The 21,792-nt window shown below is 45.0% G+C and overlaps 2 protein-coding genes and 1 long non-coding RNA gene across 7 annotated transcripts in view; 1 reads left to right on the top strand and 2 right to left on the bottom strand.

Annotated features, from left to right (window-relative positions):
• The window catches only part of LOC146992510 (uncharacterized), a 74,956-nt gene that overhangs the window by 12,421 nt on the left and 40,743 nt on the right, over positions 1-21,792 (bottom strand). The gene's annotated exons all lie outside the window — the stretch shown is intronic.
• Positions 8,230-10,187, top strand: LOC146992512 (E3 ubiquitin-protein ligase TRIM21-like). Its single transcript, XM_085787289.1, has one exon. It carries the CDS (start codon positions 8,339-8,341, stop codon positions 10,013-10,015), a length of 1,677 nt encoding a protein of 558 aa, XP_085643415.1. The 5' UTR covers positions 8,230-8,338; the 3' UTR covers positions 10,016-10,187.
• LOC146992511 (mechanosensitive cation channel TMEM63B-like) overlaps positions 11,508-21,792 on the bottom strand; it is a 38,510-nt gene continuing 28,225 nt past the window's right edge. For 4 of the 5 annotated variants that reach the window (XM_085787199.1, XM_085787228.1, XM_085787237.1 and 1 more), the window contains 12 exons: positions 21,311-21,444; positions 21,053-21,190; positions 20,792-20,945; positions 20,559-20,665; positions 20,020-20,106; positions 19,871-19,936; positions 19,596-19,758; positions 19,368-19,473; positions 18,199-18,366; positions 17,948-18,063; positions 17,765-17,848; positions 11,508-17,568 (listed from right to left, as the gene is read on the bottom strand). In XM_085787199.1, the coding sequence (XP_085643325.1) occupies positions 17,368-17,568; positions 17,765-17,848; positions 17,948-18,063; positions 18,199-18,366; positions 19,368-19,473; positions 19,596-19,758; positions 19,871-19,936; positions 20,020-20,106; positions 20,559-20,665; positions 20,792-20,945; positions 21,053-21,190; positions 21,311-21,444 (1,524 nt within the window). In that variant the 3' untranslated portion in view covers positions 11,508-17,367. The remainder of the gene's footprint in view (positions 17,569-17,764; positions 17,849-17,947; positions 18,064-18,198; positions 18,367-19,367; positions 19,474-19,595; positions 19,759-19,870; positions 19,937-20,019; positions 20,107-20,558; positions 20,666-20,791; positions 20,946-21,052; positions 21,191-21,310; positions 21,445-21,792) is intronic. The other variant, XM_085787220.1, reaches the window with a different exon arrangement.

Raw genomic sequence — 21,792 nt, 5'->3', positions numbered from 1 at the left:
GCCAGGTGCCTTAATCCTTTCGATGGTGGACATTTTTTCAGGTTCTTGAAAATAGTCAAGGTCCAGCATTCCGACACATGAAAGTAAACGTTCGGAATGGCGGCCCTTGACCCGGGTGGTCCAAACCAAGGAGGGAGTTGTGGGTTTTGCAATTGAAGACCACTTTCGCGTCCAGAAGCTGCAGTTCCCCGGCAGCCTCTGGGGGCTGGCTCCAGAAGGAGCAACTCTTTCATTCTATCTAGGTCAAACTGATTCTAATTCACAAACATCTGTCACACAGATATCAACTAAAAGCAGCACAGAGAAAAGCTCCGTGTTATGATGTGAGGGCATGTTCAGCCATGTAAACAAGTTTAAAACGGTTTTCATTTAATTTCAAATTTTACATAGGCTAATTGTTGAATTTTGCAGTTTAGCAGAGACCTGTCGGTCCCAGGCCTGTTTGAGGTGCACGCCGGCCACGGTGCCTACGGTCAGAGCCACGGAGAGTCCGAGCACCAGCTTAGAGGCCCTGGACATCCCGCTAGCCCGCTAGCTTAGCTCCTAGCTCCTAGCTCCGTTAGCCGTTAGCTGTTAGCTGCCGCTGCTGCTAACAGCTCCACCTGCTTCTTCCGCTGCTGCTTCGTCTACTGCGGCGCGCGAGGAGCCGAGCAACGCGCGACCCCTGCCGACCGGAACCGAACATGACGTCACTCACAACCAAGGACATTTTGATTCGTCAGGTCAAAGATCCTTCCAATTTATTCATGCAAAGGTATAAAAAAGACATGACATGAACAGGCTTCAGAAGATTTTCAACATCTTTTCTGGTCCTGTCCTCATCTGCATCTGTCCTACTTTCATCTGTCAACATTTTGACAAAAACTTTGTTTTGGACTATCAAAATGTATTGTTTGGTTTCTTTTCAGTCTCGGCTTCCCAATTAAACCAATATTATATAATTAATTTGATATTATTTTTAGCCAAAGCTCATATCCACAACCGCAAATTTACTAATCAAATACTTTGCATTCACCGTTTCAAAAACGAAATCAAACAATACATCAACGTAATTAGTCAATCTGAAAATAAGAAAGCCATAAGGACCATAGTACTATTCTCTCTGTTTCCACGCTTTTGAATAGATCTGTGTTTTTGCCTAACATGAAATGTACCGATTTTTTTGTCTTCTCCTGCCTTTCATGATACTATGTAACTCAACTTGCTGACTTTATTCCACCTTTGTTTGTAACCCCCTCCTCCGTCATTTTCACATTGTACTTCCCAATTCACAATGACACTATACTTCAATAAAAAAATACAAATAAAAAAAAGTCAGGTCAAAGATAAGATAATAGAAAAGATTAAAGATACATAGGCCTAATATAAAAAATATTTATTTTACATTTATTCTATGCTATTTTATTTTATCTCATTTAATTTGATTTAATTTTTTTTTTATCACTACCTTTTACTTTTTTTTGTAGGCTACCTTCTGTGTCTGCACCTGACACCACACCAGGTTCCTTGTGCTGTAAACTGACCTGTACTGCTCTTGGCAATAAAAACTTTTCTGATTCTGATTCTGATTCGTTTGTTATTCAGATTATAGTTTTGAATTCATGTATTTTTCTAACCCAGCTCATTATGCTCTAATCATAAACACCATGTGTGTTTTATTAGTGATCTGACACAATTCTGGTTACTGAAATATTCACATCACTCTACTTTCATTTAGTCTTATTCTATGTTATATTGTTCTCTTGTATTTATATTATTCATTTTCTTAGTGTTAATTTCTCTGGTGTGAACACTGTAGTCTCTATTTACTGAACACATATTTAATATTTTCATCTACTGCCATCTACAATATATAATACATAAATATTTTGACCTTTGACTTGTCAGGCAAACCTCAACCTTTGCTCTATATTCACCAGATAAAATCACAGACACATCTAGCTGCAGTGGGAGGAGCCGAAAACTGGAAACACTGGAACCAGAGGAACGTTGAGCGTCAGTGTCCAGAAGTGAAAGTAAAGTGTGAGAGGAGGACGACTGAGCTGCAGCAGAGACGAGACAGAAAGTCAAAGTGAGTCCATCAGGTGTTTGTCAGCAACACAGCAGAGTCTCTACCAAACACTGGTGAGTACAGCTCATCATATTGACTGTGTGAGCAGCAGCTTTAACACTGAGCTTCATCTCTACTCACTCTCTTCATGTCACACTGACTCTAGTGAACTGGCTCACAACAGACCTGAGGCTGTTTGTCCACAGAGACACTATAGTCCACTTTAAACTGTCTCAGTGTCTCTGCTCAGGACTTTTACAACTCCTCACTCAGTCTCGGAGCTTCACTCTCTACTTCACCTCATTTCCTGCTTTCATGCTGTCAAGGTATCACTTCCTACTGCTGTTTTACTTCCTGCAGCTCTTTCACAATAAAAGCCTCACACTTTTATTGTGAAGCAGCCAGAGGAAACACAGTGTCCTTGTCACTCAGCTCAGCTCTGTCAGAGGTTTTCTCTTCCAGTGACGTCATGAAAACATGTTTTGAGTTTGTGTATGTTAAAAAATCTAATAAGTCAATAAACTCAGCATCTTGTGACATACAGTATAGCTGCATACCACAATAACCACAGACATGAAATTAGGCTGAATTTCACTTCCACATTGATGCCAGGGTAAACAGATTAACTTTAAAGGTGTTCTGGCCGTTTGTCCTGTTTGTCGCCTCCTTCTACGAGTTTCCACGAGTTGCCGCACAAGTTTACCCGAGTAAGGAAAACTAATTTGATTGGTCGTTATCGAACGGGCGGGATATTCAATATTTGGGGCGAGACCGAGCTCGGTGTGTGTGTGTCTCAGGCATTTGATTGACGGATGACGGATCCTGATATCATTGGCTGATGAATCGTGAGCAATGCGCCTGCATTATCCAGTGTGAAAAAAAACTACCCCACTTTCATCCTGGATTTACTTGAAAATAGAATTTTGCACAAAGTTTGGCCTCCATCGTCTGATAGATGAGTTACACTAATTTTAAGACCCATAATGGGATCAAATTCATTTTTCTTTTCTATACAGCTTTAAACCAGAGCTTCTCAAACTTCCTCCACCACAACCCCTACAGGTGGAAAAGCTCCGGCCGTTGTCGTTGTTGTTACGTCCATAGACTTTAATGTCTAGAGGTGTGGTTCAGATTAGAGCATGACACGGGAGTGGATTTTCACTCCCGTCCCATCCCACTCCCAGAGAAAAAATCCCATCCCGTCCCAATCCCGGGCCAGAGTAAAAAAATAAATCCCATCCCGTCCCACTCCTGTAGAATGACTCCCAATCCCATCCCGCTCCCACTCAAAATTACTCCCACTCCCATCCCACTCCCGTTTTTATTTTTTATTCATTATTCCTGACTTTATTCTGTAGCTCACACTTAACGGCTTCATCTCCTCCACCTCCCTCCATTGTTGTCAGGGTTTATACGATATATTATGATATTATATGATATTAACTCTGATATGAATTATATCTTATTATTTAACTACTTAAATTACAGTAGTATAAACTTATTTGTTGAACTCAGCCTGATGTAAACATTAAAACTCAGTATCCAGTCACACAAGCAGCTCCATGTCCCTGTGTGATGTTCAGGGACAGTCAGGACAGTTGGTGGACAGACAGAGAGCTTTAAGGTTGAAGAAATATTAATTAAGGGTGAGACTGTGAGACTGTGACCCGACCACATGTCAGCTTTAGGAGAGAAAACTCAGCTGTTCTCAGCTCCACCGCGACCAGCGCTTTTTTTTTTTTTTTTTTTTTAAATAGCCCCGCGGTATCGACCCAGCTGAAACACGGGAGGACACGCTGTATTTATCAATGCTTGGTCGCCGTGCTTAGACACCGGGAGACACAACCCGAGACCGGACACCGGAGGAGAAGCAGGTCGGATGTGCACGAAAAAACAACACCGAATGCGCGCCGCTACGGCGTCGCTTTGGGTTGTGAGCGCACATGACGCACGTCTATATTGAAAGTAATGCTCGCAAAAGACGCTACATCTGCCTTTTAATCAAGGCGGCGCCCAAAATCACCAAGGCTGCTAAGTGAAAGAGTAGAAGAGAGAAGAGAAAAGTGCCACTGAAAGATGACTACAAACATGGACGCATCTGACCTTTTGGTTGTTTAACACGGCTGAAAATCATCATCTATTATGGCGTTCCCGCTCCTGCCCGATTTTTATTCCCGTCCCGTCCCAATCACGGGATCAATAAAATTTTGACTCCCATCCCGCGGGAATCCCACGGGAATCACGTGACCCGCGGGAATTCCCGACAAATGTCATCCTCTAGTTCAGATTACAGGTTAGAGTGGTGGGGGGTATGACATCATCATTTCATAAAAGATCCGTTTTGGGTGTCTACACAAAAACGGTGGGACAACTGACTTTCCCACTCGAGGACCAACATCCAGAAAATTCCCTCTCAGAGGTGAGCCAATTAAAACCTGTGTTGATTGTAGAGTTGTTTGACGCGGGTCGACGCAGGTCAGTGACCCTTTCCCACTGTGGTCCGAAGCCAATTGTTAGCGGGTTTAAATTGTTTTTTTTGCCAGTGGGAAAGGGGCTCAAGAGTCCCAGGTATTCAATCCTAGGTGGGGACAACACCTTGGGAGGCGGGGGGTCCTGAGGGTTATTGGCTACCCATTTAGAGTTCTTAGGGTCACATGGGCCAAGGTGTGAAAGAGGGTTAAACTGTCTTGGGAGGGGCTCCCAGTACAGAATAAAGCCAGGAACACACCGGGCGTCGGGCCTCGTCGGACGGCGTCGGGAGCTCGTCTGTTTGGTGTGTTCCTCTCCGTCGGGGAGCGTCGGGTCTTGTCGGGTCTCGTCGGGGGGGCCGATTGAACATGCTCAATCGGGACTCGTCGGCCGTCAGGAGAGTAGACTCATCGGGTACTCTAATTGGCTGTGTGCTAGCTATGGCGATTCTGATTGGCCGTGCCCTAAGCGAATCAACGCGGTGTGTGGGAGGGACGGAAGTGACCACAGTAAACAAACGGTGTCCTAGCCTGTCCTACAGTAAGAATGGTATACAAAATAAAAAGAGGAGTAAAGCAATATAATATGTTAAGCGGCAATATATATATATTTAAACATCAAAGATGTTCAATCAAACCCACATAGTTTGAAACAACGTTCAAAACACACACAGCTCACAACTAAGCATATAAAGCCCGCTAGCTTAATGCTAACGTATAATGTAAAACACCATAGACGGGCTAACAGAAATTAGCATCGGCTATCGCCAGTTCGTGGCAACCGAGCCACAGCAGTAAGCTGCTAAAAACTGTTTTAATTTCGGCTTTAGCGCTGTTAAAACGTGGCTGGTTAAATTGTTTTGGGGAGATTAATGTTGGTCTCATTGATGAAATTTAACAACTGTGGCAGTGGCATTAGTTTGTTTGAATGAAAAGTGAGCAGGGCTGCCTCTGGGCTACGGACTGAAATAACCACATTTACGTAAATAAATAAATGTTTTACAATGAACCGATCAGTCTACATTTTATTTTGTTAAGTCAACATGGTTACTGTACATGGCAACTACCACTTTATGACTTAGAATTGGTCTGTATTTCTATGGGGGAGTCCTCGCCACTCAATCGCTCTGGTCGTCAGTCGGGGCAGTGTGTTTCACTTTTTCCTTTCTCCCGACGAGAGGCGACAGACTCGTCGGCCAAAGCCGTCGGCGTTGGGGAGAGTCGGACAGCGTCGGGTAGGCACAGAGGTGGGTAGAGTAGCCAAAAATTGTGCTCAAGTAAAAGTATAGTTACTTTAGAATAATTTAACTCAAGTCAAAGTAAAAAGTAGCCATTCAAACATTTACTTGAGTAAGAGTAGAAAGTACTTGGTGAAAAAGCTACTCAAGTACTGAGTAACTGCTGAGTAACCTCTGATTTGACAAAAATATAATAGCAATGAAAAAACCAGATATTGCCAAAGAACAACATTTAACAATAAGATGACATTTTTTTTTACAAAGTAACATAAATGAAGACAAATTCAGCCACAATAACTTACATAGGCCTATCTATGAAAGATCTATGAACTGTCCATAAGCTCTTTGTGTGGGTGTGTGTGTTTGTCTGTGTGTCTATCTGTGATGTGTGTGTGTGTGTGGTGGGGGGGGGGGGGGGGGGGGGGGGGGGGGGGGGGGGGGGGGGGGGGGCGGGGGGGGGGGGGGGGGGGGGGGTCCTATGATTGGTTTCTAGTGAAACCAAAGTCACATGACCACACCCCAAAACTGGGGGGGTGGTCATGTGACTAGGAGTCGCATGTCTCCAGGTGTGTATGGGGTTTAAACTTCCTAGGGAGGAAGAAGAATAAGCTGACCTGGATGACTGAGAACCTTCACGGACATTATCCACTATTATCCACGACATACTGGGGCTGACGTCATCCTAATCATTTACTAGCCTCAAATTTGAGGCGGAGTGGCCGCGCTGTTTACCGCAGAGATTTTGTGTGCGGTCATGTGACTCCCTGGCTCTGTCTGATTGGTTAAACGGAGGCAAACGTCGCGAGTGGCTACATCTGATTGGTGAAACGCAGTCATGTGACAGAGGTTCGGAAGTATCTCATTAAAACATACACAAACAGATCGCACATTGGATCGATAAGAAAAAGTAGCGAGTAGCGACCGGAATGAAGCTCAATGTAACGGAGTAAAAGTACCGCTTCTTCTGAAGAAATATACTCAAGTAAAAGTAACAAGTATGCTGCATTGAAACTACTCTTAGAAGTACAATTTTTCCAAAAAGTTACTCAAGTAAATGTAACGGAGTAAATTTAGCGCGTTAGGGTTGCGTTGGTGTGTTCATCTGCGTCGGGGAGGCGCAGAAGCTGTCGGGTCTCGTCGGGCCCGTTTCAACATGCTTAGTCGGGCTCGTGGGGCGTCGGGAGAGTAGACTCATCGGGTCCTCTGATTGGCTGTGTGCTAGCTATGGCGATTCTGATTGGTGGTGCCCTAGCAAATCAGCGCGGTGTGTGGGAGGGGCGGAAGTGACCATAGTAAACAAATGGTGCGGTCTCTCCTTACATTTTCCTTTCTGTGATGTCTTCAGGCAAGAGCGAGCCCGAGAGCAGACAACGCCACCATCAGCTCAGCCAGAGCGATTAGTTTGCTGCCAAGCTTTGTTTTCCAAAACATCCAAAACGTCTTTTCAAGACTAATAACAAGCTAATGCTGTGTGCACTTTGTTTTTAATCTCCATGTGTGGCAAGGTGAAGAGGGCTGGGGCATGGGATTGAACCCACACCCACACCACACTCGGGTAAGAGTCAAGCGTGCTAACGAGTCGCCCAAAGGGACATCCCTTTGGCCAAGTAGCCAGGGCGCATGATCAATTGGAGGCATAGTGGCAGGACCTGTCAACTGTCACACATGGTTTCTTCGATGGTTTCTCCGTTACGGCATTTCCTGTTTTCATGTTTGGGATTACTGGCACGAGACTAGCGCCACCCGATGTTAGGGAAACTTACTGCATCAGAACGTACAGGCTGCTGTCTAGTCGGCAGTAGTTGAGGCGGTGTGTTTCACTGCTTCCTTTCTCTCGACTGTGTCTGACGAGAGGTGACAGACTGTCTGGGGAGGGTTCCCAGTACAGAATTAGACACGTCTACTGCGGGAACTTCAGAGTAATTTAATGGGGCCGGTGCCGTTGGTGTGTGTCTCTACTGCAGGAACCTTTTACGGGGCCAAAAGGAGTCCCTGCCTCGAGGTTGGTACTTCGATCGGCCATGAAAAACTCCTGGATGGGGCTTGAGGTTTACTCTGTGCTGATTGAGGTCGGAATATTCCTCACTGCACCTGACGACAACATAACACCGCTTAGTTTGTGTTTGGGTGTTTTGTCTTTGGGATGGACTTGTATTTGCCTTTAAGGGTTATTCCGACGTAAATTTTACCCATGCACCAGTTTGGTCAACAACCTATTGTCCTTCGTATCCTCCCTTGTGAACTTGATGTTGCTGTCCACTGAGGTAATGTGCTCATTGAAGGCCTCCATTTCTTGGGTTTTGATTCACACCTGGGAAGGGGTCGGGAAGTCGCGGCAAACAGGTCCAGTTCTCTACCTGGGGTGCGGGGCCGTCCAGTTGACCTTTTTATTCCCCTAAAGTTAAACATGGATCCTTCTTCATCAGTTCCTCTGGTCTCATTGTTAATGAGAAGGCGAACTGTCTTCAAGAACCAAAACCAATCAAGTTACCTTCAACTTCAGCACTTAATCATTACGATGACCTGTGACTGTGACAGACATTTTAAATTAATGTTTGTTTTCTCTCCCTCAGTGTGTAGACATGTCTGCTGCCAGCAACCTGAGGTCTGAAGATCAGTTCCTGTGCTCCATCTGTCTGGATGTCTTCACTGATCCAGTCACTACATCATGTGGACACAACTTCTGTCAGAGCTGCATCACTCAGCACTGGGATGTTAGTGACAAGTGTCAGTGTCCAATGTGTAAAGAGGTTTTCTACACAAGACCTCAGTTGAAGATCAACACGTTCATCTCTGAGGTTGTTGCTCAGTTCAGACGTGAAGCTCAACAGAAAACCAGCAGCAGCAGCTCAGAGCAACAAGTTTCCAAACCAGGAGAAGTTCCCTGTGACGTCTGCACTGGAACCAAACTGAAGGCCCTGAAGTCCTGCCTGGTGTGTCTGACCTCCTACTGTGAGACTCACCTGGAGCCTCATCTGACACTGTCAGGTCTGAGGAGACATCAGCTGATGGAGCCTGTGGAGAACCTGGAGGACAGGATGTGTAGGAAGCACGATAAACCTCTGGAGCTGTTCTGTCAGACCGACCAGACATGTGTCTGCATGCTCTGCTCTGTTTTAGACCACAAGACTCATGAGTTTGTTCCTCTGAGAGAAGAATATGAAGGAAAGAAGGCAGAGCTGCAGAAGACAGAGGCTGAAACTCAGCAGATGATCCAGAAGAGACGACTGAAGATTGAGGAGATGAAACAGTCAGTGAAGACCAGTAAAGCTGCTGCAGACAGAGAGAAAGCAGAAGGTGTTGAGGTCTTCACTGCTCTGAAGGAGTCTGTTGACAGAGGCCTGGAGCAGCTCATCAAGGAGATTGAAGAGAAACAGAAAAGCTCAGAGAAACAGGCTGAAGACTTCATCACAGAGCTGGAACAGGAAATCTCTGAGCTGGAGAAGAGAAGCACTGAGGTGGAGCAGCTCTCACTCTCTGAAGACCACCTCCACCTCCTCCAAAGCTTCCCATCCCTGAAAGCTGCTCCACCCACCAAGGACTGGACACAGGTCAGAGTCCGTCCACCATCATATGAGGGGACTTTGGTGAGAGCTGTGTCTCAGATGGAGGAGACGCTCCGTGGACAGATGGAGGAGATGAAGGTGAAGATGATCCAGCAGTTTGCAGTGGATGTGACTCTGGATCCTGATACAGCACATCCTCAACTCATCCTGTCTGATGATGGAAAACAAGTTCATCATGGTGATGTGTGGAAGAAACTCCCAGACAACCCAGATAGATTTGATACATGTGCCTGTGTCTTAGGAAAACAGAGTTTCTCTTCAGGCAGATTTTACTTTCAGGTTCAGGTTGAAGGAAAAACTAAGTGGAATGTGGGAGTGGCCAGAGAGTCAATCAACAGGAAGGGAGACATCACACTGAGTCCTCAGAACGGTCTCTGGACGATATTTTTGAGAAATGGAAAGGAGTACAAAGCTGGTGCTGGCCCCTCAGTCCCTCTCACTCTGAGGTCTGGTCCTGAGAAGGTGGGGGTGTTTGTGGATTATGAGGAGGGTCTGGTCTCCTTTTATGACATAGATGCTGCAGCTCTCATCTACTCCTTCACTGGCTGCTGCTTCACTGACAAACTACACCCACTCCTCAATCCCTGCGATAATGATGGAGGTAAAAACTCTGTCCCTCTGATCATCTGTCCTGTCAATCAAACTGTTCAGATCAAAACATCCAGTTCATTGCAGAGGTTGGATGATTTTTAATTCAGGGAACACATGTAAATATTTAATGAATGTAAATCTTTTTGTTTTCTACTGAGTTAACCTTCATCAAATCATCATCACACAGGAAAGTTAACTGTGTGATAACTGCTGTGTAATCACTTGTTACTTTAGTGGATTAGATTAGATCAGTGTAAACAGGTAAAATAGTTAATCACTGAAATGAATCTGTAAATTAATTGAATCTGGTTTGGGGAGTTAGAAGCAGATGCAGGTGTTTAATGTAATGTAACTCTTGTGAATATTAACACATCTTTATCAAAGACATCGACATTGAACGGTGGATGTGTGAAACATAATTTCGTTTTTATGTGACGCATAAGAATGACAAATAAAACCTATCCTATCCTATCCTTGTATTGTATATTCATCCAGACAGATTTATCTGTGCTGAACACACTGAGGTTGTTTGGATTTAATATTTGTTAAATCATATTTCTCTAATAGCTTAATGATGATGATAACACAGAACACAGACGTCACAATACTGAACATGATATCGTTCCAGACATCCATTTTTATCTTTAGTACAAATACTTGACAGAGGAACTGTTTAAAGATAATGATGTTACCAACAGGTCATTATCAGATATTCAGTTTAATGGCAGGAGCCTCTGTAACATCTCACATATCCAGGACTGACTGAAACAAAACAAGACTTCCTCAGACCCTTTGGGTAAATGTTGAACACACTAACATGGTCCAGATGAATCACAACTGCTGCACCAACAACTGGGTGGATATGAACTTCTGGACTGTATGAGTCAATCTCCAATGTGATTTAACGTATTACTTCTAACTAACCCTTCATTATCGTGTTATTACAGGACTGAACCTGTCTGTGAATGTGTCAAACGGCTGATTTATACTTTGTGTCCACTGTTGAAGTCTAACACCGGCCCGTATCTAGTGATGGGAACGACGGCGTTATAGATAACAGTGGGACTGTTTTAATCATTAAAGTTACTGTTTCCCCCGTTATAACTCTGTTACTAATACTGACAATAAAATGCTCCATTACTTGACTCAAGAAGTCCTTTCACTAAATAATAACACACTGTGTAGGACGTTATATACACATTAATTTCAGTCCATCAACTGGTCGGAAAACAAGTTGTTTATCTGGAACTAACCGACTCACTCAGTATCCCTCCACACAGGCGGAGAAATACTGAGTGAGTTGGTTAGTTCCTGATAAACAGGAGGTTAGGGGGGCGAGTCCAAGTAATTTGACATATTTGAGCATTTTAATTTTTTAACGCAATAGTCACTTTTCCTGGTAATTAGTTACTTTTACAATGTAGTAATTCAGTTACTAACTCAGTCACGTCTTGGGGAAAGTAACTAATAACTATAACTAATTACTCTTAAAACCCTCCAGCTGTCAGTCGATGACCAGATGTGGCCGTATACGGGTCGGACTCGGGCCAGAGTTCCATGTTGGGTGAGCTGGTCCAGAGACAGAAGGAGAGACTGGACGGATGAAGCCAATTTTATTGATCAAGTAACATAAATAGGACAAATGTTTCACTGTACATACAACCTGGAAAGCAAAGTAAAAATAAATAGTGTCACAGCAATAAATTAAGAGCCTGAATGGACCAGGTGATGTTAGCTGGGAGCCAATGAGATGCTGGGTCACCTTCGTCTCCGGGGACGACAGTGCAGTTCATGGGCTATTTACACACATTTTACTTTATACACGTTTTTTTTTTTTTTCTTCAGTTTGAGTCGTTTCACACTCTTCAGTTCACATTCTTCTTTTCACGATAACTTCAGCAACAATTTAAAAAACTACGAAAAGCAAAAAGCAGCGGCTGATTATTAAAAACCTTTAGTTACATATTACAACAGCGTCGTCGTCACAGCTATCAACGTTTCTTTAATACGTGTTCAGTATCAAATACTTCAGTCAGCAGGATACAAAAATATCACACACTCTTCTCTCTCCACCAGCGCCCTCAGCTCCCACAGCCTCCACAGGTCAGTGAACGCAGCAGCAGCTCTCACCTGGAGCCCCGCGGGGAGAGACTGACGAGCGTCTTCACAAACCGTCCCATCTGAACCTCTGGGACATTGAACGCAGCACCTTCACCTCTCTGAGAACCAGAGCTGCGTCTCTTCTCAGGAGCTTCATCGACGTCCGGTCCAAAACGTCCACGACGTCAAGACGCCACGATGAGTCTGTCTCAATCAGACGGGAAATAGCCTAACATCTGGGCCCAGTTGTTCTAAAGGTGTAATCTGGATAAAAATTATTTGGATTTTGAAATCTCTTTTTTTTTTGCTATCCAGGATCACGTAATCCGTCTTAATTATATCCCAGTTGTTCAAATCAAAGTAGGATTTGATCAGTCTGATTCAAACTCTTCAAGATTACCAAATCCGGATAATGAGTGCTCTAGATGGGACTGTCCATCACAACACGGGGTCACTCAAAGTGTGTTTATTTGAAAACGTTGAGTGTATGTGTTGTTTTCTGTGCTCTTTGTTGTTTCTTCAATGTATTTAAACCAGCCAGACCGCATCTGGTTGGGCTGTTTAAATACATTTAAAAAAGCAAATATACAGTACATTAGTGAAATTGTGAATCTTTCCCCATGGGTTTCAAATTCAGACTTCAAATTTCATTAAACTCAGTTTGGGGAAACGTTTTTCAGTTGTAGAATATTCGAAAGTTAACTTTAATTACTATTCACTGTTATGGTTTAAAAATTAGGTGCATAATATAAATCAATAAATGTATATATACTACATTATAAATATTGTTTATTTGACCAGTTTGAATTTAGTTTAAATGACATTTTGCTCCTGAATCCACCAAACTGCTGGGATCAGAATAATCCTGTTTTTTTTTATCAAAGTTTTTCCCGATCCTACTAAAAAGGTTTTGAACGACACAAACTGAGGGTTTGATCCAGATGAAACGTGATCTAATCCGATCTCAGAATTCGTTTTTGGTTTTGAAACAACCCATTTTCAAGACTTGATCCGATCCATTATCCAAAATCCAACCAGATTAAACCTTTTGAACAACTGGGCCCTGATGCCGGAGGCTTCAACCGGTCAGGACCGGATGTGTTGGACCAGACCAGCTGCAGATGAAGCTCATGGGATGTGATGGAGAGCTCAGGAACAGACGGAGGAGGTGTTGTTGTTGTTGAGCTGCTGGTCCGGTCGCACCTCCATCGCCACTGTCGCTCTCTCACTCGCTGCACCCGGACACAGAGGCTGCAGGTTCTCCGGCGTGTGGCCACTGACCAGCCGCTGGCGTCATGTGACCACAGCTTTCATAGTCCAGCTCTGTGCCCATACACACACACACACACACACAAACAGACACACACACACTGCCCAACAACATGACAAAAAATAAAAGGAGCAACAACAAAAACTGATGTAAACATTATTTCAGGACAAACAAACACCTGAGACTAAAACTTCGCCGCTGTGCTGAAAATTTCATGTTGTTCTTTTATCAGTGTCTTTTTTTTTTTCCTGTCGCCATGGCAACTGATGATGATGATGATGTCAACCGCCACAGAAGAGGCAGCGACCAACCCCCCCCCCCATCGCATCGCAACATTGGACTATGCTTTGTATGATGTAACAAGCTGCTGCAGCTTCCTGTGGGTTTTTTTTAAAGCCCCTGTACAGACTTTTCATTTAGTGTTGATTTTGGCGGCCCCCTGTGGACGAAAGCGGCGGAATGAAGGCTGCATTTCCCACTGTCAATAAGACGTTTGTGTAGATTTGTTTTGGGCAACGTTGGAAAGAAGACAGGACTTGCTTTTTTTTTTTTTTTTTTTTTTTTTAGCAGCGTCATGTATCTATTGGTATGGTTTCGTCAGTGGTCCGACCCGACCATGCCTTCCAGAGGTACAGAATTAGACTACTTTTAGAAATAGCGTATCTTCACACTGATGGGCTCATTTGCTGTTGTAGGTAACAGAGACACATCAGCAGAAACCAGAGACTTTTGCGTATCCAGTTAAAAGCTCCGTAGCTACAGGGGCTTTAAAGGTTCTTTGATGGTTCTCAGCTCTGAGCGATGACGTCATCACGGAGTCTGATGAGACTCTGATTGGACAGTTCTCCGACTTCAACTAACACTACCTGAGAAGTTTCTTTAGCTCAGGTGAGACAAGTGTTTTCAGCTGACTCGTGGGGCTGCTGTTGGCTCTGTTAGCCAGCTACAGTTAACAAACTACAGTGATGGACGACATTTCAGCCAATTAAACGGAAGAAATACAACAGCCGTGTCTGAAATCACTCACTACTCTCTATATAGTGACTACATCAGTGGTTCCCAACCTTTTTTGACTCGTGACCCCATTTTGACATCACACATTTCTGGCGACTCCGTGATCATGTGCAGTCACGTGATTGCGGCCGTCAATCAAGATGCTCAGATGTTTTTATATGCTGCTGCATTTTATTTGAGCAAGTGAAAGTATAGAGAACAGTTGATTAAGATTATGTGTGGTGTTTGTAATCATAATTTGAAAGAGAATAATAATAAAAAAATATTTTTATCAGTAATTTTCTTTTTCAATTAGACATTTCAGGCAACCCCAAGGTTGAAAAACACTGGACTAGACCATTTTGTAGTGGTGTCTGAATGTTTAGTGAGTAGGCCTATTCATTTTCCCATAGTAGGCTATCCCACAATGCAGTAGTGAAAAGTAGTGTACAAACGATGGTCACTAAGCGAGTTATGTGGTGAATATACACCATAATGCATTGCGGTTACAGATCACGGTTATGAGCGCGGCCAGCATCGATCTGCAACGTTTTAATGAAGCAACATAAAAACGTAATTAACTGTGTGGCGGGGTAGTATCTGAAAGGGTTTTTTTCATTTTACCAGTGAGCTACTATAAAGTCCTCTATACAGAATTCACTAGTGAAGGAGGGAGGGAGTTCAGACACAGCCAATGGTTTCCTGCTGTAAACTGTAACGTAGACCGCTGTCATGGCAACAGTGACTAAGCAACTTGTTTATCACCGAGTTCACTGTCCTGGGCAGCCATCACATGAACGCGTGGTTAACAGCAGGTAGGACATGAGCTTTTAAACATTTATCTAATTGTCTCTCTTTGCTTTTACAGGAGAGAACAGTTGAGTTCACATTGTCCTTACACATTTTCCATGTCACAGCATGAAGAGAAATCATGAAGTAGCACATCTGTTTTTTATAGCTAGTGTACAGTCCACATTTAGCTTAGCTTAGCATAAAGGCAGTAGAGTGTTAGCCTAGCAGCATCAAAAGAGAAAAAGCTTCAGTTGAAACCAAAGATTAGCTTGCTTTTTACACTCTTGAGCAAATCTTTGGTAAATAAGCAAGAATATTTACTAAAGATTTGCTCAAGAGTGTAAAAACCTGTTAGCAAACTAAGTGACAGTTAGCTGGTTTGTTAGCTCGGTCACTCATAACAGAATGCTAATTCTCCTTTGTCGATAAAAAGTTAATGTTTTCATCAAACTTCCTGAACCAGAGCTGAAATCTACACAAAAGATCAAAGAGGATTTTTGTTGTTGTTGTTGTGTTAACTAGCAAGCTAGTCACGTCCAGCTGAAGACTACAGCCAGGGGCGAGGAAGCTAAGCTAACTAGACAAAGAAGCTAATATGATATCAAAACATGCTAACTACTTAAATATTGAATGTGATTTTGTTTCTCTTTCTATGATGCTAGGCTAACAGTTTCCCCTAGTCTTTCTATGATGCTAGGCTAACAGCCTCATTCAGTTTTTCTATGATGCTATGCTAACAGTCTCTTTCAGTCTGTGTATGATGCTAGGCTAACAGTTTCCCCCAGTCTTTCTATGATGCTAGGCTAACAGTCTCCCCCAGTCTTTCTAAGATGCTAAGCTAACAGTCTCTCTCAGTCTTTGTATGATGCTAGGCTAACACAAACCAAGTGAAGCCACTTCAGCTCTACGATGTGACGCAGGACAAACTCATGATTCACATTTTTTGGAAACATTTTCCTACCGAAGTGAAGAAACTACACTAAATGTAAAACAGAGCGAATGAGAACCACTGGAACCTGTTGGCCAGATGTAATCGTGATTTTGGTTACCTGGTGATGTCGTACCCTTCATGATGCAGGTTGGTGTAAAATAAGTTACTGTACACAAACACACAAACACACACACACACACACTCACGGTGCACACTTCAAAACACACTCAAACGACAAACGTTTCCCTTGAGAGTCCTGACAGCTTCAGGTGTTGAGGGTAGACCATCGGAACGAAAAGCGCTGCTCTTCTGCGTCTACCTGAGCTCAAACTGCTCGACTGCTGCTGCTGCCGGACGAATCAGTGTCTTGACAAAGTTCTCCCCATGGGTGAAAGGTGTTTTGATTGCTAAACCTACACAGACACAGACTCCCCTGTTCCCTCTGTCAGGTATTCATGATTTAAGGTAGTTCAGGTGAAATCAAAAACCAAGAAAGGAAAGCGAAGCATCCTCATGTGGAGTCCGGGGTGTTCGGTGGCCGAGGAGTGGTCCAAGGTTGAGTTTTTGAAACTGGGGTGGAGATCTGGCGAGTTTGTTGACCACTACAGTCCGGTAATGGATGACATTGTCCGAAAGTGGTGACGTTGTTAATCCAGACAGCACTTTTTGACAACATGCAGTGAAAGCCCAGCAGGTCAAAAACAAAAAAAACAAAAACCCAAACCTCCAGGTGATGAGTGAACCAGCAAAATCCAAGACCCAAGAGTTCCACAAAAAGAGAGGAGAACGTTGAACTTGGAAGGAGACTGCGATGCGTCTGCGTAAGCACAGCTTCTACCACTACAAGAGCTTGGCGAGTTACTTAGCACTCCGTTAGCGGAGGACGGCGGCAACGGCGGGGGTTTGTTTGGAGGCATCTACCAGGCTGAGGAAAAACACGGCATCAGCATCAGCTTTGACCCCTCGGTCGAGTCCCAGCGACCTGCGGTGGGATCAGGAGTCAAGACACAAATGCGAACGAACAAAATTCAGCCCAGGCACGAATTTTTAAACCCTGTCCCCCACCCCCCGAGAAAAAACGAACACAAAAAACTTTTGGCTTTGTGATTATGTACAGTGACTTCCTGTGAAACAGTTTGATGTCTATCAAGTTTCCACAGACGTGCAGAACTGGATGTTGGCGACCCAGCGCCGGCGTCAAAGGTCAGGGTCAAGTCGTCCAGCCGGGAGGAGGAGGAGCTAACCGTATCAGTCTATTTCAATGTCTGTGTTTGTGTATTGATTCACCAGTCAGCTTTATTTTTCCAATTGTTGCGTGGGTATGGACCCTCAACTAGCTCCGTCCCCTCCCTCTGGCTCCACCTCCAGCTACTGGTGGACCTCGTTGGCGATCAGACTGTCCTCCCCTGACTGGAAATCCGCCTCGTTGATGCTGTTCCCTCCGTTCAGCATCTCCTCGTCCTGAGACGACCCGCGGTCTTCCTCGCCGCTGCCCCCACCCGGCTCGTCTGAGTTTGGGTCCTGAAGAACCTGAGCGATGTACATCTGCTGCTGCTGCTGTTGCTGCTGCTGCACCACACACAACCACAACAAGCAGGTTAGCGCCTTAGAAAAGTGTAACACCACAGCTGCAGCGCTTTCACTTTCATTTTACAGATGACATTCTATATTTTTGAAAAGATACATCAACTCAAGAGTGAAATCTTCATCTCATCTCCTAGTGGAAACAAATCCAGAGCTACAGTGACCTTGTGAAATCTCTCACCTGAGATTTGTTGGTGGGGGAGGACGAGGGACGAGCTGGACGCCCGTTCTCTACAGTGTCCACGTCAGCCTCCTTGGTATCGATCTGAAGCACAAGAACAAAGTGAGACAATGGACTGAATAGGAACATCTGTATTTGACAGTGGTGCGGTTGGAACCTTTGAGCTTTCAGAGGCGGCCCTACCTTGTAGTTGTGAGCACTGAGGTACTTGAAGTGTCCGAAACAGACGTGAGACAAACAGACCACAATGGTGACGATCAGCACCACGAGAGTGAACATGGACGTCGGCGTCTCGAAACCTGATGGCACATTAGCATCAGTTAGTATTCAACTCACACAATGATGACTAACCCTAACCCTCATTCGGATGCATCTTAACCATAAAGAAGCTTTCTGTGTCTTGGTGGGAACGTCCAGTAGGGGGCGTGGCTTACCTGTGCGTACGGTGGAGAAGAAGAGCAGCCAGAAGAGGCAGAGGATGGGTGCAGCCACCACCTGGGTGACGGCTCCGGAGTGGATCTTCTTGTCCAGCTTGGAGGGCAGGTAGGCGTAGTACATGTTGTATCGGTCTACCAGGTGTTTCAGCAGCATGTACATCAGCCCTGCAGGAAGACAGGACATCCCATTCATTACTTTATATATACCTGATATATCTGACTAGGGTTGACTAGACTTGAGACAGTCTTGGACTCATCCTGTTGTCCACATTTTCACCAAGCAGGACTACACCTAAAAACCTGGTCACCCTGTCCTGGACCAGGGTGGAACCACAGAGATCTGACCTTTCTACAACCATGTCATGTTCTAAGGATCCATGTTTGGATCTTAATCTAAATATGAGACATGTTGATGGTGTTGGTTCAGATCCAGATCCTAATCCGCACCTGAATGATTGTTTGGTCTTGGTGGACATTTGGATCGGTGTATGTGAAGACTTGAACAAGACATGTCTTGACTCTGTTTGGCCTAGTGTTGGGAACAACAGTTCACTACGTAGTTTGGCTGCAGCCACTATATGAGTACTCGCTCGGCTTGGGCAGTTATCCGAGTACCATTTCACTACTCGGATACTTGCCACTTTGCCACTCGTTTTAGGCCTACTATGTAGTACGTTCACCAGCGACGAAACAACACATACGTGAATGGCACAACACTATTTTCAGTGCTACATTCTAGAGCTGCCCCCGACCAAAGATTTTCTTGGTCGACCAGTAGTCGTCATTTATGGCGATTAGTCGACTAATTGACCCCCGTTCAGTCATATTGATTTTGACTTAATTTTGACAAGACATGGCTCCAAATGTTTTTCTTTTTTTTCCTGCGTCCAATCGACTAATGAAATTTTGGTCGGCTAATGATTTTTTGGTTGACCAGTGCTTGGTCGACTATTTGGGGACAGCCCTACTATATTCAGTAAACGACACGTTTGCAAACGTATCGTGTCATTCGAAGAACGAATCAAGTCAGGAAGTGATTCCATTCAGTTTGTTCACTCAAACAATTCAATCCTTTGAATGAAACGTTCGTGAACGACACAACTCTAGTTTGTACTGATGTGGTGTCAGTGCTTCAGCACCGACTCTACTGAGGTTCTGGTACTGACCGAAGGGGACGATGATGGGGCAGGTGATGCTGTAGGCCATCACCACCGTGAAGACGTTCATCATCCAGGCGTAGGCCGCTCCGAACTGGAACTCATAGGCCTGGTGCTGCGGGGGCAACACACAACACTTCAGTCAGACCACAGCAGCGCCACCATGAGGCCAACATGGTAACTAGCAGAAGACAATAGACAGAGAGACAGAGACAATAACAGAGTGTCCGTCCTCACCCTCTTGACGTTGCGGCGGTCGGCAGCGGAGCGAGCCAGGCACAGTCGTATCATGTACATGAGCAGACCGGGGATCCTCAGCAGGTCCATGGCGTTACCAATGAACGCTGAGGCAATGACGTAGTTGACGAAGAACGCTCCATTGTCCGGCAGGAAGACGCACCTGAAGGCCACACACAGCAGCACTGATCAACAACTATGTTTAAATCTACCTTTTGAAATCATTTGTGCAATTTGGTTAAATTATTTTCTCTTGATTCTATTTGACGACTCACTCAAATCTGACTTTAGCGTCTGCCAAGAACTTCCTGTCAAAGAGCCAGCGGAAGAAAACGTCCAGACTGGAGGAGACAAAGACATGTTAGCGAGGACGGCAGAGGTCAAACGTCACTCAGGATTCTCACTGTCCCACAGTGTTATTCACCTGCTGAGTCCGAGGGACGGCAGCAGCAGAACCATGAAGATCAGGAAGGTGTAACATTTGTGCATCGTGGTCCTGTTTTCTCCAGACCTGTGGACACAGAGGTCAAACCAGGAGTCAAACCAGGAGTCAAACAGAGTCATACCAGGAGTCAAACCAGAGTCAAACCAGAGTCAAACCAGGAGTCAATCCAGAGTCAAACCAGGAGTCACTTGGTTTTTTACTGATTTATCTTGAAAAGAGACTTCAGTCTGTGTTGATGACACCTGTCTGACATAAACGATGGTACCGGTATACAATGGTACCCGTTTTCAGTACTTTTTTTGTGTGTATGTGTGATAATTCAAATTCAGGAACCAAATTGTGGAAGCGTTTGACTTCACGTGAATCGATGCTTGGTACTTTGGTGGGAATTCAGTTGGTACCCATAAAAGTACCGCAGTCGCTGCCCATCCCTAATCTGCACCCACTTATTTAGGACTGATCCCTGAGGTCTGAATAACTGTGCACGTGTTGGTGTCACTGACGAAGACAACAAATACCTGGTCCAGTGAGCCTCGAAGAACGCCGAGTAGTAGACGATGGTGGGGAGCAGAGCAGAGAAGGCCCACAGCAGCAGAGTGGGGAAGAACTGAGTGACGATGGGGTTCTGGAAGAGAGAACCAACAAACAAACACATCAACAACAAACAAACAAACAAACAAACAAACAAACAGACAAGACAGAGCAGTAAACAACTCCCTCTGAAGACCGGCCGCTGTTTGTGGGTTCTTACGTTGAGATACTCCACAGGTTTGGTGACGTTGAACTTGTCCATGGTGGAGATGATGATGGCGGGCGTGGTGAGGAAGAAGAGCAGGAGGAAGAGGATGCAGTTGATGATGAAGCAGCGGATCCACCAGGAGATCCCGCCCAGCGACAGGTGCTCCCTGCAGGACGTAAACGGGACACGTTACCATGTGATCTGAGGGGAGGGGAGTGTGTTTGTGTTGCTGTGTGTGTGCGGTCTCGGATGGGCGGAGCTTAACGGACGTACCAGCGGACGTTCTGCGGGTCAGGCGCGTACGAAACGCTCCAGCTGTGAACGTGAAGAACTTCACTGAACTGAGAGGAACATGGCTCCTGACGACAGCGACAGCCTTGAACCTGGCAGGCGTTGAAGTCCTTCAAGATGCTGTGGAGACAAGGGGGCGGGGCCATGGTCAAGCAATCGAACAACAGAAGATTAAAAATAAAGAAACATTTTCATAGGTCAGAGACGGAGGGGTGGGGATAACAAGGGGGCGTGGCTTACATGGCAGTCATGGCCTCGTTCTGGAAGGTGACGAAGGCCATGCCCAGAGGTTTGGTGTGGACCTTCTCCTTCTCCTTCCTGTACTCCTCCTTCAGCTTGGCCTCTCTCTTGGTGTAGTAGCTCACGGCCTCCTCCTGCACCATACAGAGCAGGTTAGCATTGAAGCTAATGTTAGCCTGAAGCTAATGAGTTTAAAGGGATATCCCGGCGTAAATTTAACCCATGGTCTAACACACCGTGACACCGAGTAAGACCGCAAACTTCCCTTGTTGTGGCAACTTCAGCAAGGACCGTACGATAACAAAACACTGGTGTCGATTCCTCCACCAGCCAACTGCCATCCTACTAACGCAGAAGCCCTGATGAGTCGATGACCCGAGTGCAGTAGAAAATTCAGGAGTCCAGTGAGGTTTCAGTGTTTCCTCTACATTCATTTAGCAGTGGCGCACCGCCACAGCTAAATCCTAGCCGCCGCTGCTTCA

The sequence above is a fragment of the Trachurus japonicus genome, chromosome 1, assembly GCF_045865225.1.
Source record: "Trachurus japonicus isolate A0001 chromosome 1, Traja_1.0".
In the NCBI taxonomy this organism is placed as follows: domain Eukaryota; kingdom Metazoa; phylum Chordata; class Actinopteri; order Carangiformes; family Carangidae; genus Trachurus; species Trachurus japonicus.
Note: the sequence above shows the minus strand (reverse complement) of the source record. Positions and strands in the feature narration are given on the sequence as shown.